Raw genomic sequence first — 14,326 nt, 5'->3', positions numbered from 1 at the left:
TTCTAATTCAGTTTTCAGTCTTTGCAGATGAAATGGCAGGTTTCCTTTCCAGTTTGTCTGCTAAGCTGTTTACCACACACTTCATGATCTTATCTGAATTTTATAGAGAAAACACTTTTGAAACTATAAGTGCAATGCGAATGTTAACAATTATTCATTCTTGTTCTTCTGGCTCCCATTCAAACTGTCTTAAATTGTGACCCCTGAAATCATAGGTGGGACTTCTTGGCTATGTTTGACCAATTCAGATTGTAAGAGGAAACTCATATCCCAAGCTCTAAGTCTCAGAATCTAAACTGACAGCTCAAAAAAAATGTGTTAGTGACCAGGATGCTTCATGAATCCCTGAGGATTCCCTAGGAAGCATCTCGGGAAGGGCTCTCTGCCCTCTGAAGGATGTATGCACAGGAGTCACGAGGGGATCCGACCGGGGGCATCTTGCGCGTCCCTAGATACCGGTTCCTCCACCCAGTCTTCCCCTTCCTGCAGCTGGACATTAGCATGAAGCTGCATCTCACCCACCCCTTCCTTGTAGACCCCACTGTCCCTCCTCCTGACCAGTGGGGGGATGGGATGAGAAAGCAGCAGCCACCCTGCCTTTCCTAGACTGGAGACCATCATCTTCCTTCCCTTCCACAGGTGTGGACAGTGAGGATGATCCAGGCCGAGGAGATCTGGGGCGACTGAAGAAGAAAAAGGAGCACAGCCCTCATTTAATCCTCATGATGATTCCCCCAGACCGGCTGGACAACCCAGGCCAGGGAGGTCAGAGGAAGAAGCGGGCCCTGGACACCAATTACTGCTTCCGGTAAGCCTGGGCTCACGCAGGACCCACAGACTCCTGAGACAACACTGATTGCATGCCTTCTGTGTGTCAGGCCCCAGGCCTAAGCCACCGCCACCTGAGGGTCCCTGATGCTCTTCACAAACATCTCCCAGGAATGGAGATTTAGAACCTCTTACAAATCTTTTTCTGGGAGCCCCACTGTTTTCCCACAGCCCAGCCCTGTAAGGGCCTGGACAAAGTAAAGGAAGAGGAGAGAGTTGCTAAAACGGTTTGGATTAGAGGCTTGGCCTCCCCATGGTTTTCAGGCTTTAAAATACTTGTAGGGTATGTTTGTGTGGCAGGGAGATTAATGCAGAGATTTCCATTAAAGAAGGGCTCAGTTCCCTATGAAGGGTCCAAGGATGCTACCGGATGAGGGAAAACAGGACAGTCTCCATTTGCAGTGGGGAATGTGAGCTAGAGAAATTATGAACTAATTTGGAAATAGTTGGGTAGCCACTGTAAAGAGATTAAAAAATAGCATCTTATTTAGGAATACTTTAGCTTCTCATTTATAAGGGAGGGGGATTAAAAAAGCACACACAGCAATTACTGAAAGGTAGAAAATGACCACATCCATGAGAAGGTCTGAAAGATAAAGTGCTTTAAGGAATTTGGAACAAGGAGCTCATCTATGGATGCAGGAAAGGCTTCTGAAGGGTGTGGAATTTGAGCTGAGTCTTCAAGGCTGAGTGAGGCTTGAGTATGTAGGGATATGGGAGGAGGAAGCACTTTGGGTAGAGGAAGGCACACGAATGGGTCAGTTTGGCTGGAGAGGAGGATGCCCAAATGGAGCTGGGAGGATGAATTGGGAAATCTTTAGATCTAAAGCCATGTCTTCTGAGGAACAATGGAATGAACCGGGGATGTTGAGCTTGAGGAACAGAAGGTATAGGAAAGGCAGTGTGGTTGCCTCCAACTGAAGGCTGGCATGTAGATTTGCTCTGTGTGGCTCTCAATCAGTTAGGATGGATGTTCTTGGCTGCAAGTGACAGTGGCTTAAACCACAGGGGATTTCCTGTTCATAAGAAGCATGTAGCAGCAGGCCCAAGGTTGGTCTGGCTGCTTACTTATGCCATTGAGGACACAGGCTTTCTCTCTCTCCAGTCTGCCATGCTCAGTATGTTGGCTTTTCATCCCCTTGCTTATGGTCACATAGCAAGACTGCTAGAGCTCCAGGTATCTTGTCCATGCTCAAGACAAGAGGAGGGAAGGAGGAAACCAGCAGCCTTCCTCTTCCATCTGTGACTTATAAAGAATCAAATACCTTTGCCAGAATTTGCCCTTGCCCACTGCATACTTCTGCTTATGTCTGATCGGTCATTGCTGGGTTACATGACAATCCCTACCTGCAAGGGAGGCCAGGAAAACAAGTATCTGGTGTTCCAGACTGTAATGGGCAGTGGCAAGAGAGAAGGCAGGGTAAGAATGACTCTTGAGTAGAAAAATGAGAATGTCTGCCACGGTTTACCCTCGGAACCCACAAGAAGCCAGATTTTGGCCAATAGTTGCCTTTGGAAATAGCAAGTTCTAGGTCTCAGCAGGTACTGAAGTACAGGCTAGATGCCCACTTGGCAAGGGGTATTGCCAAATGGATTTCTGCAGGCAACGGAATTGAAGTGGCCTGATAATCACATTTGGGGTAATCTAGGAATCATGAATCTAATAGAAGGATATGTCTTGTTTTGATTCAGTAGCCTCTAGACTTAGACTAAGAAGTCATTTACTATAGTATATAAGTGCATAAGCTTAGAGTTTATTTCTGGTTGGGTGCACATTAGGCAGGTAACAATAAAACCAACCTCAACAAAGTTGAGTTTGCTAGTAACATTCAGTGCTTGGTTTTATGTGGAACACTTCAAGTCTTTGTTTTGATTCATGCTGTAAAAGGGGCATGGCCACTTTTGCCTTTTTTCTCTTCTTCATACATTATCTATGTATGTATATATCTACGCCTACTATGTCCTTGGGATTCTGGTCTTCAACAGAGGAAAATGCCTTTATAGTTAGTACAGCTCAATGCACTTGAACCTGGGATTCCACTGATTAGAGCCACCTCTACCTCTTATGATGACCAGGAAGGACTCCAAGTGCAAATATGAGGGCTATTTGTGAAGTTTTTTATGTTGGTGATTTCCTTTTAGGTTGATTTTTAAATAATTTTCGTTGTCGTTGTTGTAGCAATCTGGAGGAGAACTGCTGTGTGCGCCCTCTCTACATTGACTTCCGACAGGATCTGGGCTGGAAATGGGTCCATGAACCTAAGGGCTACTACGCCAACTTCTGCTCAGGCCCGTGCCCGTACCTCCGCAGCGCAGACACTACCCACAGCTCAGTACGGAACAGGGTCATGCCGCGTGGGGTGGTGGGGCTAAGCCAAGTAGGCCGCTTGTTAAAAAGGATGCATGAAGGGCTGCATGTTGAACGAGCGGATGATGACCTGGGGTGTAAAATCCCTTTGGTGACGGTTCCGATCTTGGCACCCTGGCCCAACTCTAGTGGGCCACATTCTACCCTTTAAAATTCCTTCCCTAGTTTCACCCAGACTTTTAAGTTGCTTTGTCTATTTGCTTTTGTACTATGGAAATTAATTACTGTCACATGCCACCCCCTATGTCAGAGATGCACATGGCTGGCAAGGAATATTGGGGCCGAAAGGCCTCTACCGTCGGATAAAGAACTCTAATAATTCTGGCCTCTTGAATGTAGAAAAGTTATTTTAAAAGACAATGTAAAGCACGCAGAAGAAGACTATACGAAACAAAGGGAAAGAGAGGGAACTCCACGACCGAAGCTAGCTTGTCTTTCCCTCAAGATGAATCCAAGATAGGGCAGTAACTTGTGAAGTGTATTTCCTCATAGCTCCTTGTTACTGCATCCTGTCTGGGGCCCTATACTCTGGCACTGAGTAAATGGCTCAAGGCAGTGTTTAGTGAGAATGGTTCTCACCGAAGTGACCAGTTACGGCTAGGAGGAACCAATACAGGGGTGTTTCTTCACAGCCAAGAGAATTTCATGATCAATTCCAAGTCCCCCAGTTATGGGGGTTATGCTTAAACCGATAACGCCCAGACAAACGCCACGTGCTGCATCCCGCGTGGATGAACAGTAACCCGCCACTCTCCCAAACTGGGTTCCGCCAGTTCCTCTGAAGTAGCATCAGTGGCCCATTTACCACGTGCTCAGTCTCTGGAGCAGCCCCTAGACCTTGCAGAGTCCCTGGGCCCCCGGCCTGAGGTTCGGCTTTCCAACCTCTCAATGATGCCTCCCTCCCCAGGTGCTGGGACTGTACAACACCCTGAACCCTGAAGCCTCGGCCTCCCCTTGCTGCGTACCCCAGGACTTGGAGCCCCTGACCATCCTGTACTATGTCGGGAGGACCGCCAAGGTGGAGCAGCTCTCTAACATGGTGGTGAAGTCCTGCAAGTGCAGCTGAGGCCCGCCTGCTACAGAGAGAGAGGAGGGATTGCCACTGCCTGCCTGCCTGCTCCTCGGGAAACACAAACGCGATGGACCTCACCTTGAGGCCTGGCCCACAACCTTCAGCTCCAGGCAGATGGCTGAGACGGGGGTTCCCTTTTGGAACATTTCTCTTCCTTGCTGGTTCTGAGAATCACTGTAGTAAAGAAAGTGTGGGTTTGATTAGGGGAAGGTTGAACTCTTCAGAACACATGGATTTTCTGTGTCATAGACAGAGGTGGTGGGGACAGAGGAAGAGGGATGGCAAGTCGACACGTCGCAGGGCCATGGGATTTGGGATACTCTAGGGAGGAGGAAGGGCAGAGAATGGCCGGGGGGCCAGACTGGAAGACATTTGGAGCTGAGGTCAGATTGCTCATCCATCGCTGCCCCACGTCTGCTCGAGGGGACCTGGATTACGTCATACAAGGCAAGTGTTTTTCTTCAGGCAGGTTCCCAAGACAAAGTCCCAGAATTGTATCTCATACTTACCTGGGATTATGGACAAATCTGTTAGTTTTGCAAATTGTCCCCTGGACGTCAATCAGCATCAAGGGTCATTACGGGGTTGGGGGGGGGGCGGAATCCAGGTAATGCAGTTCCTGGGCCCTATGGATATGCTGAACTCAGAAGCAGAGGGTGGGAATTAACCCTCTCCGGTCTGCCCCCTGGGTTCCTCCTCTCGCCTTCTTCCTAGATCGTATTTCTCCTTGGACATTTGGCTAGACACCTTCCAGGTCAGGGCACACATATCTGGATTTTGGGTCTCTGCAGCCTTTGGGCATTATGGGTTTCCCCTCCTGACCCCCCGAGACCTTGTGCTCATCTGGTGTTCCTGGAAGCAGGTGCTACAACGTGTGAGGCGTGCGGGGAAGTTGCACAAGTGCCACACAATGACTTGGCCCCAGACGCATAGACTGAGGTATAAAGACAAATACAAATATTACTCTCAAAATCTTTGTATAAATAAATATTTTTGGGGAATCTTGGATCATTTCATTTTCTGGAAGATTGTTTCTAAACAATAAAAGCCTTATTCTAAGGTGTAAGTCTGACTCAATAAGTATCCTTAATTACCCTCTTCTTAATTCCATGTTCACATCTAATGATCAGAGGTAACTGGAATCTGGGGCTGAAAATCTCAAACATCGAAACATTGCTGACCGTGAACTCCCCTGACAGTGACACACTGCACTGCCTTCTGCCACCTGAGAGGGCTGTACTACTGTTTGTGTTCCCTTCCGTCTTGGATACATTATCCTCAGATACACAGAGGCAGTGCCTCAGATGTGCAGAAAGCATATGAATTTGACCTCCATTTAGTTGTGGGCAAAGTCACTTGGGGTGATTTCACATATGGAAATGTGTTGGTTTGTACATTCACTATAAATTCAGTTGAGAATTAAAGAAACTGTCTGTGGCAAATGGGCTAAGAATATGAGGCTAATTCTGTTACCAGGTTGAGCCTAAAAGAGCTCACCAGGGACTCCTTTTCAGAGGATGGGCCTCTTGTCAGGGATTTGGGAATGGGGGAGGGCAAGAAAAGCGCAATCCCATAGTTCTCTTATGAGGTCAGGGATGCCAGAGCAATGCAGAATTCTATTGTGGCTTCACGTCCACCTGAAGCAACCATCTGCAATAAGTGAGGAACCATCTAGCAGCTCCTGAAAAACATGTTCCTCTATAGAAATTACTTTATCACTGGTAAAAAAGAAGTCTATCTGAAGCTAAAATTTGCAGGTGGAAGGATGTGTACAATATGTTCGTGTCTGGAGTTGTCCCAAATTAAACTCCTGAATTTGGTCACTGAGACTCTTTTCCTGCTTCACCTATGCTCAGGCAATTCTAAGGGCTCCTCTCTCAGACTTCATCCTATGTGGCACCCATTTACTTCCACTCTATTTCAGGAACTATGTCCCTGCTGTAAAATCATATCTGGTGGCATTGTGCTCTATCTTACCCAAGGGAGCCAGTGAGTCTGAAGAGGGGATGCAGCATGCCTAGCTCTTCAGCCATGGCCATAGCCAGCCCAAATTTCAGTCTATTCATTGACGGCAGCAGTCCTTCTCAAATTTCAATGGGCATAAGAATCACCCAGCTGCTTATTTAAAATGTACAATTTCAGGTTGCAGCTTTAGAGATGTCTTTAGGACTGGGGTAGGTCCAGCCTACCTAAAAACTGTATTTTGAGAAGCAGTGCCTTATACCTGACATCATTGGTCCTTGAGGCTTAAATGAGGAAGAGGGAAATAATCTTACAGGGCCTAGAATAAACATTTCTTTTTTCTTTTTGGCCGCACTGCGGCATGTGGGATCTTAGTTCCCCGACCAAGGATCAAACCTGAGCCCCCGGCAGTGGAAGTGCAGAGTCTGAACCACTGCACCGCCAGGTAAGTCCCAAACCCTCCTTTTTATCCAACCTCATCAGACATCATTAGAACGTTGGCCTGAGGGTTCATCCTAATGAATCAAGGCAATGAGCAGTATTTCCTGAAGTATCCCAAAGGAAACAGACCCACTGTGATCCCAAATCTTCTTTTTATGTTAGAGCTCTATTCTTATCTTAGCTGATACAAATATGGGCAGGGGTCTGAAGCCCAGCCTCCCCATTCGACATGTCACTTACAGGCACTATAGAAACTTAAACCATTTGTCTGTCCATCTGTAAAAATACGTGCCTGTTTTGGGGAAGGGTAAGGAGGGACACTACTGTTGGAGGGAGGATCATATGATTTGCTTGGTTTGTTACCAAGAGAAGTCCAATACCAATAATAATGACACTAAAGTACTTGGGTGAATGAAGGAAGAGATCTGGAGTCTGGTCTTACACCTGATCAGCACATGGTGAATGCAGTCAGAAACTTAGCCTGAGGATTCAATTCTGATGGTTACCTAGGGCAATTCCAAACACTCCAGTTGGTCTAAAAGTTCTTTTACTGAGCTCATACCCTCTTATGCTTTTTTACAAGAACCGTATGGTGAGTCTCCCCAAACACCTTATTTCCCAATTCTACACATCAGCAGGGGACTATGAAGGAATTCTAATTTGTCTACTAACCAATTCATAACCAAATTAGCAAAACAGTTAAGATGGTCCTCAAACTACTAACCAGAAGTCACAGGAACACCTGGAATGCTTCTCTCTTTTCTCCTGCAACTGACAGACTTCATCCCTCACAAGCAAACAGAATGCTTCAATGGGCTCAAACCTGTTTTCATTCACCAGGAAGGCAATAGAGCCCTTCTTCTCTCTGCCTTTTTGGGGGTCCTCTTTCTTTTGGGATTTCAATGCTGAATCTATAGGACTTTGTTGTGGAAACCCCAGATGCTGGATTCTCCCCCAATAACTCCCTGTGGCAGCTAAGTCAACCTTCAGTGGGCTCTGCAGTCACCTTTCAACCTTTTCTCCAGTGGAGGCCAGAGAGAGGACCTAGGACAGATGAGGAAGCAAGAAAGCAGAGGTAAAGCAGAAAGCAACCAGGGGGCTGAGCTGCATCATTCTGATGAACTGTTTAGGTAAACACTGTGCAACTGGATACAGATTCACGTGCCAGACTGGAGGACTGCTGTGGTCTGATAATGGAGACATTTGCATGCCCCAGCCTCCCAGGTGCTGGAGCTGCCCCTGGGGAAGAGCCTGGACCCACCATCTGTTGAAACCAAATATAAGAATAAAACATCTCTTCATAGCTCACATTTCTTACCTGAAGTTTAAAAAATTGCCCAGCAATGAAATAAAATGAGAAGTTGGGCCTATTTCAGTCTCGTTTGTGAATACTGATTGTTTGGAAATTAGTAAATGGAAAAAAAAAGAAAATAAAAATAGACTTACTTTATTAATTTTAGAAATCAGTAATTCCAAAGGGTGCCTTCAGCATGGCTCATGTGGTCAGCAGCACACGGACTTTTTTTCACTCTCCGGGAAACTTGTGATATAAACTCCCCCTTTCCTCCAAACCCTCTTGCAAGGGAAGAACAACTTTGGTACATAATGTTGTTGGGATTTTAGGCTTTTAGGAGGTAAAGCTTAATACTGCAATCTTGAAAAGAAGAGGAAGCAAAATGCAAATAGCCAAAGAGTCTCTTTTATATCATCTCTGTGTGGTAGCAGGAGAGGGACAGAGAAGACCTAAGCAGGTGGGAGAGGGGGTGAAAGGGGTAAAAGATACACGTGTGCTCTGATGGGGTATATATTGCTTCCGCTGAATGTCCCCACCGCCAAGTTCCACTGAAACCCAGCTGACATGTTTTCCTGTCGTCTCAGGAAAAGTCTGGATTGGCTGATAGGCAACAATCTACTGCCACTTCTGCTGGTAGGCACTGGGGACTGAAACAGCAAAAAAAAAAAATACTCTGGACCCCTTGCAGCACTGGTGGATACTTCACTGGAGTCACGCACCCAGGAGTAGTGGAGTAGTGAATAGGTTCCTCCTCCACGTGTCTGTGCTTCATCTTTTAGTGTGAGCGGGATCTGAAAAAGAGGAAGTCAACCAACCACTGAGTATCTGAAATGAGCACGTGGGGTTTTACTAATTTACAGGAATGTTTGGATTAGTTAGCATTACTGAAGAATAAAGTAGCTGTGGCCCAAATAAATGAAGATCACTTTGAAGTAAAAAACTATTAATTTTAACTACTTTTGTTGGAAACGTTTCTAAAACACTCCCATTCTGCTGCTGCTTCTTTTTTGTGTCGTTTTCTTAGTTTCTCCCGGCCCCCCATAAGAACATTTTGTCCCTTCTGCTTCTTAAATAAAAGATGCTAAATAAGTTAGCCTTTTCTAGAAACTCAGAGTCAGCATTATTAGCATTCAATATTGAACCACATGGAAAAATTGCTCTATGTACGCTCCAGAGTTTGTCTAAATCTTCCCTCCGTGCTGGGTTATCAGATAACACTCTGCCTTGTACCCCCTGCCTCCACCCCCAAAATACACGTCTACATTTCTCCATCCAGTTTAAGAAAAGGAACATCACTATTACCCTAAATCCCCTGTGAGACCCTCCCAATTCTTTCTCATTTCCACTATCTTGAATTTTGGGTTTATCTTCCCCTTGTCTGCTTTTAAAAAACAGGTCTATTTACTACATATACTTATATCCCTACACATTTTATTTTAGTTTTGTGTGGTTTTGAATTTTACAGTGCTATTTTATTATGTGACTATTCTTATATGTGATCTCAGTACACAACTGGAAGAATTTCTTTAGATAGCTACTTAGGAGTGGAATTGTTGGGTCATAAATACTTGCATATTCAACCCTCTAAAAATAATGCCAGCTTATTTTCCAAAGCAGTCGTACCAATTCATACCCTCTCTGCCAGTGGATGAGGTTCTCCCCCAACCCCAACCTCCTCTACATGTGGAGAAGCGGTATTGCCTGAATTTAAAATTTTTGCGAATCAAGTGAGGATATGATGGTATCCTACTGTGGTTTTAATTAGCATCTGACTGATTAGGAATGAGGTTGAGCATCTTCTCAAGTATCTAGTATTACACACACATGTTTTGTCTTCTGCAAAATGCCTGGATATGCCTTTTGCTTATTTTCCTATTGAGTTGTTGCTTCTTGATGTTTTTAAACAGCTCTGTTGAGATATAATTCCATACCATTCAATTTACCCATTCAATGTGTAAAATTCAGTGACTTTTAGTATATTCAGAGTGCATCCATCACCACTATCAAGTCTAGAACATATTCATCAAAAGGAAATGAAAACCCACATTTCAGCCATCACCCCCATACATCTCATCCCCCCAGACCTAGGCAACCATTAATCTACTTTCTGTCTCTATAGATTTGCCTATTCTGGACATTGCATATTAAGTGGAACCATATAATACGTGGTCCTTTGTGTCTGGCTTCTTTCACTTACCATGTTTTCAAGGGTCATCCACATTGTAGCATGCATCAGTACGCTATTCCTTTTAATGGCTGAATGATACTCTATTGTGTATATATACTATATTTATTTATTCACTCATCAGTTGATGGGTATTTGGGCTGTTTCTACCTCTTGGATATTATTAATAATGCTGCTAAAAACATTCAAGTGCAAGTTTTTGTTTGGACATATGTCTTCATTTCTGTTGGGTTATATACATATTGCTGGGTTATAATGGTAACTCTATGTTTAATGGTTTGAGGACCTGCCAAACTGTCTCCCAAAGCAGTTGCACCATTTTGCATTTCCACAAGCAGAGTATGAAGCTTCCAATTTCTCCACATCCTCAACACTTGTTATTGTCTTTTTTTGAATACTGCCATCCTGGTGGGTATGAAGTGGTATTCTGCTATGATTTTGATTTGCATTTCCGTAGTAGCTAATGCCGTTGAGAATGTTTTCATATGCTAATTGGCACTGTATATCTTCTGTGCAGAAATGCCTTGTTCAGATCCATTGCCCATTTAAAAAATTGAGTTGTCTTTTTAATCATTGAGTTTTAAGACTTCTCTACATATTCTAGATACAAGTCCCTTATTACAAACATAATTTGCAAATATTTTCTCCCATTCTGTGGGTTGTCATTTTGACGGTGTCCTCTGAAGCACAAAATTTAAAAAGTTTGATGATGTCCAGTTTGTCTATTTTTTCTTTTGTTGCTTATGTTTTTGATGTCATATCTAAGAAACTATTTATTGATTTTTAAAGTTCTTTGCTTAATACCTGGATACTAATTTTTTGCAGGTGTGTGGCAAACACCCTCACCAAGTTTGTGACTTGTTTCTTCAATCTCTTTAGGGTATCTTTTTTTTTAAAAGAGGCTGTTTCATGATTTATTAATTTATAAGGAAAGTCCTATTCAGAGATAAAAATTAGATTGCATTTAGATATACACTTAACAAGTGACCTTTTCAGAAAATGATTTTGTTTTAAATGTTAAAACTTCCAGAAAATCCAGGGCAGTCACCATAAAAATGGATGGTTTCTTTAAAAAACTTTTTAAAATAAAAAATTTCAAACATATACACAGACTAGAATAGTATGACACCTTCCTGTTCCCATCCTCTAGCTTCGATAATTATCAACGTCCTACCATTCTTGTTTCATCTCTCTCCCCATGTTTTTTCTCCTGGAATACTTCAAAGAAAACCCAAGATAACGCATCATTTCACTCATAAATACTTTAGCATGTATTTCTAATAGAGAAGAACTTAAGGATAAAAGGAAAACAAAACAAAAATCCCACAACATCTTTATGGTGTCTTAGAACAGAAGTTCCTAATTTGAATAAAGTCAAATTGATCAGTTTTCACCTTTCTAGTCTGCACTTCCTGGGTCTAATTTAAGAAATCTTTCCCTTACATTATGGTCATAATGTATTGTCCTATAACGTCTTACAAAAATACTGACACTTTTGCCTTTTGTATTTAAGTTTTTAATTCAAACTAAAATTGTGTAGGGTATGAAGAACAGATCTACTTTCATTTTTTTCCCACACAATAACTTATTTTCCTATCATTATTTATTGAAAAAGCCACCCTTTCCTCCTTTAACTGCAATACCTCTCTGCCATAAACTGTTTCCATCTAGAAGACCAGTTTTCTGTGCCAACAACACACTCTCTTAATTACTTTACCTTGATAATAATCTTTTTTAAAAAAAATAAATTAATTTTATTTATTTTTGGCTGCATTGGGTCTTCATTGCTCTGCGCGGGCTCTCGCTAGTTGCAGGGAGCGGGGGCTACTCTTTGTTGTGGTGCGCAGGCTTCTCAATGTGGTGGCTTCTCTTGTGGAGCATGGGCTCTAGGCACACGGGTTTCAGTAGTTGTGGCACGCGGGCTTCCATAGTTGCAGCGTGCAGGCTCAGTAGTTGTGGCACACGGGCTTAGTTGCTCCGCGGCATGTGGGATCTTCCTGGACCGGGGCTCAAACCCATGTCCCCTGCGTTGGCAGGCAGATTCTTAACCAGTGCGCCACCAGGGAAGTCCCCCTTGATAATAATCTTGATAATAATTTTTGGTATCTAGTAAGACAAGTCACACATGGCTCCCTATCTCTCATTCCCATTATTTAAGAGTATAAGGGTTAGGCTTGACCCTTTTCTCTTTCATGTAAATTTCAGAATCAACTAAAGTTAAAAAAAGAAAAATGAACAACTAATATCCTCTCCAATCTATAGATAAATTTTGGGGTGAACTGACATCTTACCAAACTGACTTTTAATCTATGAACATGTTTCCCTCTCCATTAATTTGGTTTTTTTTAAGTGACTCTCCATAGGGTTTTATAACTTTTTTAAATTGGAGTATAATTGCTTTACAATGTTGTGTTAGTTTCTGCTGTACAATGAAGTGAATCAGCTATATGTATACATGTATCCCCTCCCTCTTGGACCTCCCTCCCACCCCACCCCCCCCATCCCACCCATCTAGGTCGTCACAGAGAACCGAGCTGAGCTTCCTGTGCTTTATAACATGTTCCCACCAGCTACCTATTTTATGCATGATAGTGTATATATGTTAATCCTAATCTCCCAGTTCGACCCACCCTCCCCGTCTCCGCCATGTCCACATGTCCGTTCTCTACATCTACGTCTCTATTCCTGCCCTGCAAATAGATTTATCTGTACCATTTTTCTAGATTCCACATGTATGTGTTAATATACGATATTTGTTTTTCTCTTTCTAGCTTACTTCACTCTGTATAACAGACTCTAGGTCCATCCACATCTCTACAAATGACCCAATTTTGTTCCTTTTTATGGCTAATATTCCATTTTATATATGTACCACATCTTCCTTAGCCATTCATCTGTTGTGGGACATTTAGGTTGTTTCCATGTCCTGGCTATTGTAAACAGTGCTGCAATGAACATTGGGGTCCACGTGTCCTTTTGAATTATGGTTTTCTCAGGGTACATGCCCGGTAGTGGGATTGCTGGGTCATATGGTAGTTCTATTTTTAGTTTTTTAAGGACCCTCCATACTGTTCTCCATAGTGGCTGTATCAATTTACATTCCCACCAACAGTGCAAGAGGGTTCCCTTTTCTCCACACCCTCTCCAGCACTTCCTGTTTGTAGATTTTTTGATGACTACCATTCTGACTGGTGTGAGGTGATAACCTCATTGCAGCTTTGATTTGCATTTCTCTAATAATTAGTCATGTTGAGCATCTTTTCATGTGCCTCTTGGCCATCTGTATGTCTTCTTTGGTGAAATGTCTATTTAGGTCTTCTGCCCATTTTTTAATTGGGTTGTTTGTTTTTCTGATATTGAGCTGCATGAGCTGTTTGTATATTTTGGAGATTCCTTTGTCAGTTGCTTCATTTGCAAATATTTTCTCCCATTCTGAGGGCTGTCTTTTCGTCTTCTTTATGGTTTCCTTTGCTGTGCAAAAGCTTTTTAGTTTCATTAGGTCCCATTTGTTTATTTTTGTTTTTATTTTCATTACTCTAAGAGATGGGTCAAAAAAGATCTTGCTGTGGTTTACGTCAAAGAGTGTTTTTCCTATGTTTTCCTTTAAGAGTTTTATACTGTCTGGTCTTACATTTAGGTCTTTAATCCACTTTGAGTTTATGTTTGTGTATGGTGTTAGGGAGTGTTCAAATTTCATTCTTTTACATGTAGCTACCCAGTTTTCCCAGCAGCACTTATTGAAGAGGCTGTCTTTTCCCCATTGTATATTCTTGCCTCATTTGTCATAAATTAGGTGACCATAAATTATGACAAATGTGCGTGCGTTTATCTCTGGGCTTTCTATCCTGTTCCATTGATCTATATTTCTGTTTTTGTGCCAGTACCATACTGTCTTGATTACTGTACCTTTGTAGTATAGTTTGAAGTTGGGGAGCCTGATTCCTCCAGCTCTGTCTTTCTTTCTCAAGATTGCTTCGGCTATTCAGGGTCTTTTGTGTTTCCACACAAATTGTAAAATTTTTTGTTCTAATTCTGTGAAGAATGCCATTGGTAGTTTGATAGGGATTGCACTGAATCTGTAGATTGCTTTGGGTAGTACAGTCATTTTCACAATATTGATTCTTCCAATCCAAGAACATGGTATATTTCTCCATCTGTTTATGTCATCTTTGATTT

The 14,326-nt window shown here is 42.9% G+C and overlaps 2 protein-coding genes across 19 annotated transcripts in view; one reads left to right on the top strand and one right to left on the bottom strand.

The window, feature by feature from the left end:
* The window catches only part of TGFB3 (transforming growth factor beta 3), a 28,038-nt gene extending 22,698 nt beyond the window's left edge, over nucleotides 1-5,340 (top strand). For both annotated transcript variants that reach the window (XM_061181106.1, XM_061181107.1), the window contains exons 6-8: nucleotides 640-808; nucleotides 3,008-3,161; nucleotides 4,104-5,340. In XM_061181106.1, the coding sequence (XP_061037089.1) occupies nucleotides 640-808; nucleotides 3,008-3,161; nucleotides 4,104-4,262 (482 nt within the window). In that variant the 3' untranslated portion in view covers nucleotides 4,263-5,340. The remainder of the gene's footprint in view (nucleotides 1-639; nucleotides 809-3,007; nucleotides 3,162-4,103) is intronic.
* A 2,762-nt stretch (nucleotides 5,341-8,102) lies between these two features.
* TTLL5 (tubulin tyrosine ligase like 5) overlaps nucleotides 8,103-14,326 on the bottom strand; it is a 304,948-nt gene continuing 298,724 nt past the window's right edge. For all 17 annotated transcript variants that reach the window (XM_061181085.1, XM_061181098.1, XM_061181090.1 and 14 more), the window contains one exon: nucleotides 8,103-8,756. In XM_061181085.1, coding sequence (XP_061037068.1) covers nucleotides 8,734-8,756 — 23 coding nt within the window. In that variant the 3' untranslated portion in view covers nucleotides 8,103-8,733. The remainder of the gene's footprint in view (nucleotides 8,757-14,326) is intronic.

Source organism: Eubalaena glacialis, chromosome 2, assembly GCF_028564815.1.
Source record: "Eubalaena glacialis isolate mEubGla1 chromosome 2, mEubGla1.1.hap2.+ XY, whole genome shotgun sequence".
Taxonomy (NCBI): Eukaryota; Metazoa; Chordata; class Mammalia; order Artiodactyla; family Balaenidae; genus Eubalaena; species Eubalaena glacialis.
The sequence above is the reverse complement of the archived record's forward strand: the minus strand, read 5'-3'. Positions and strand labels throughout refer to the sequence as shown.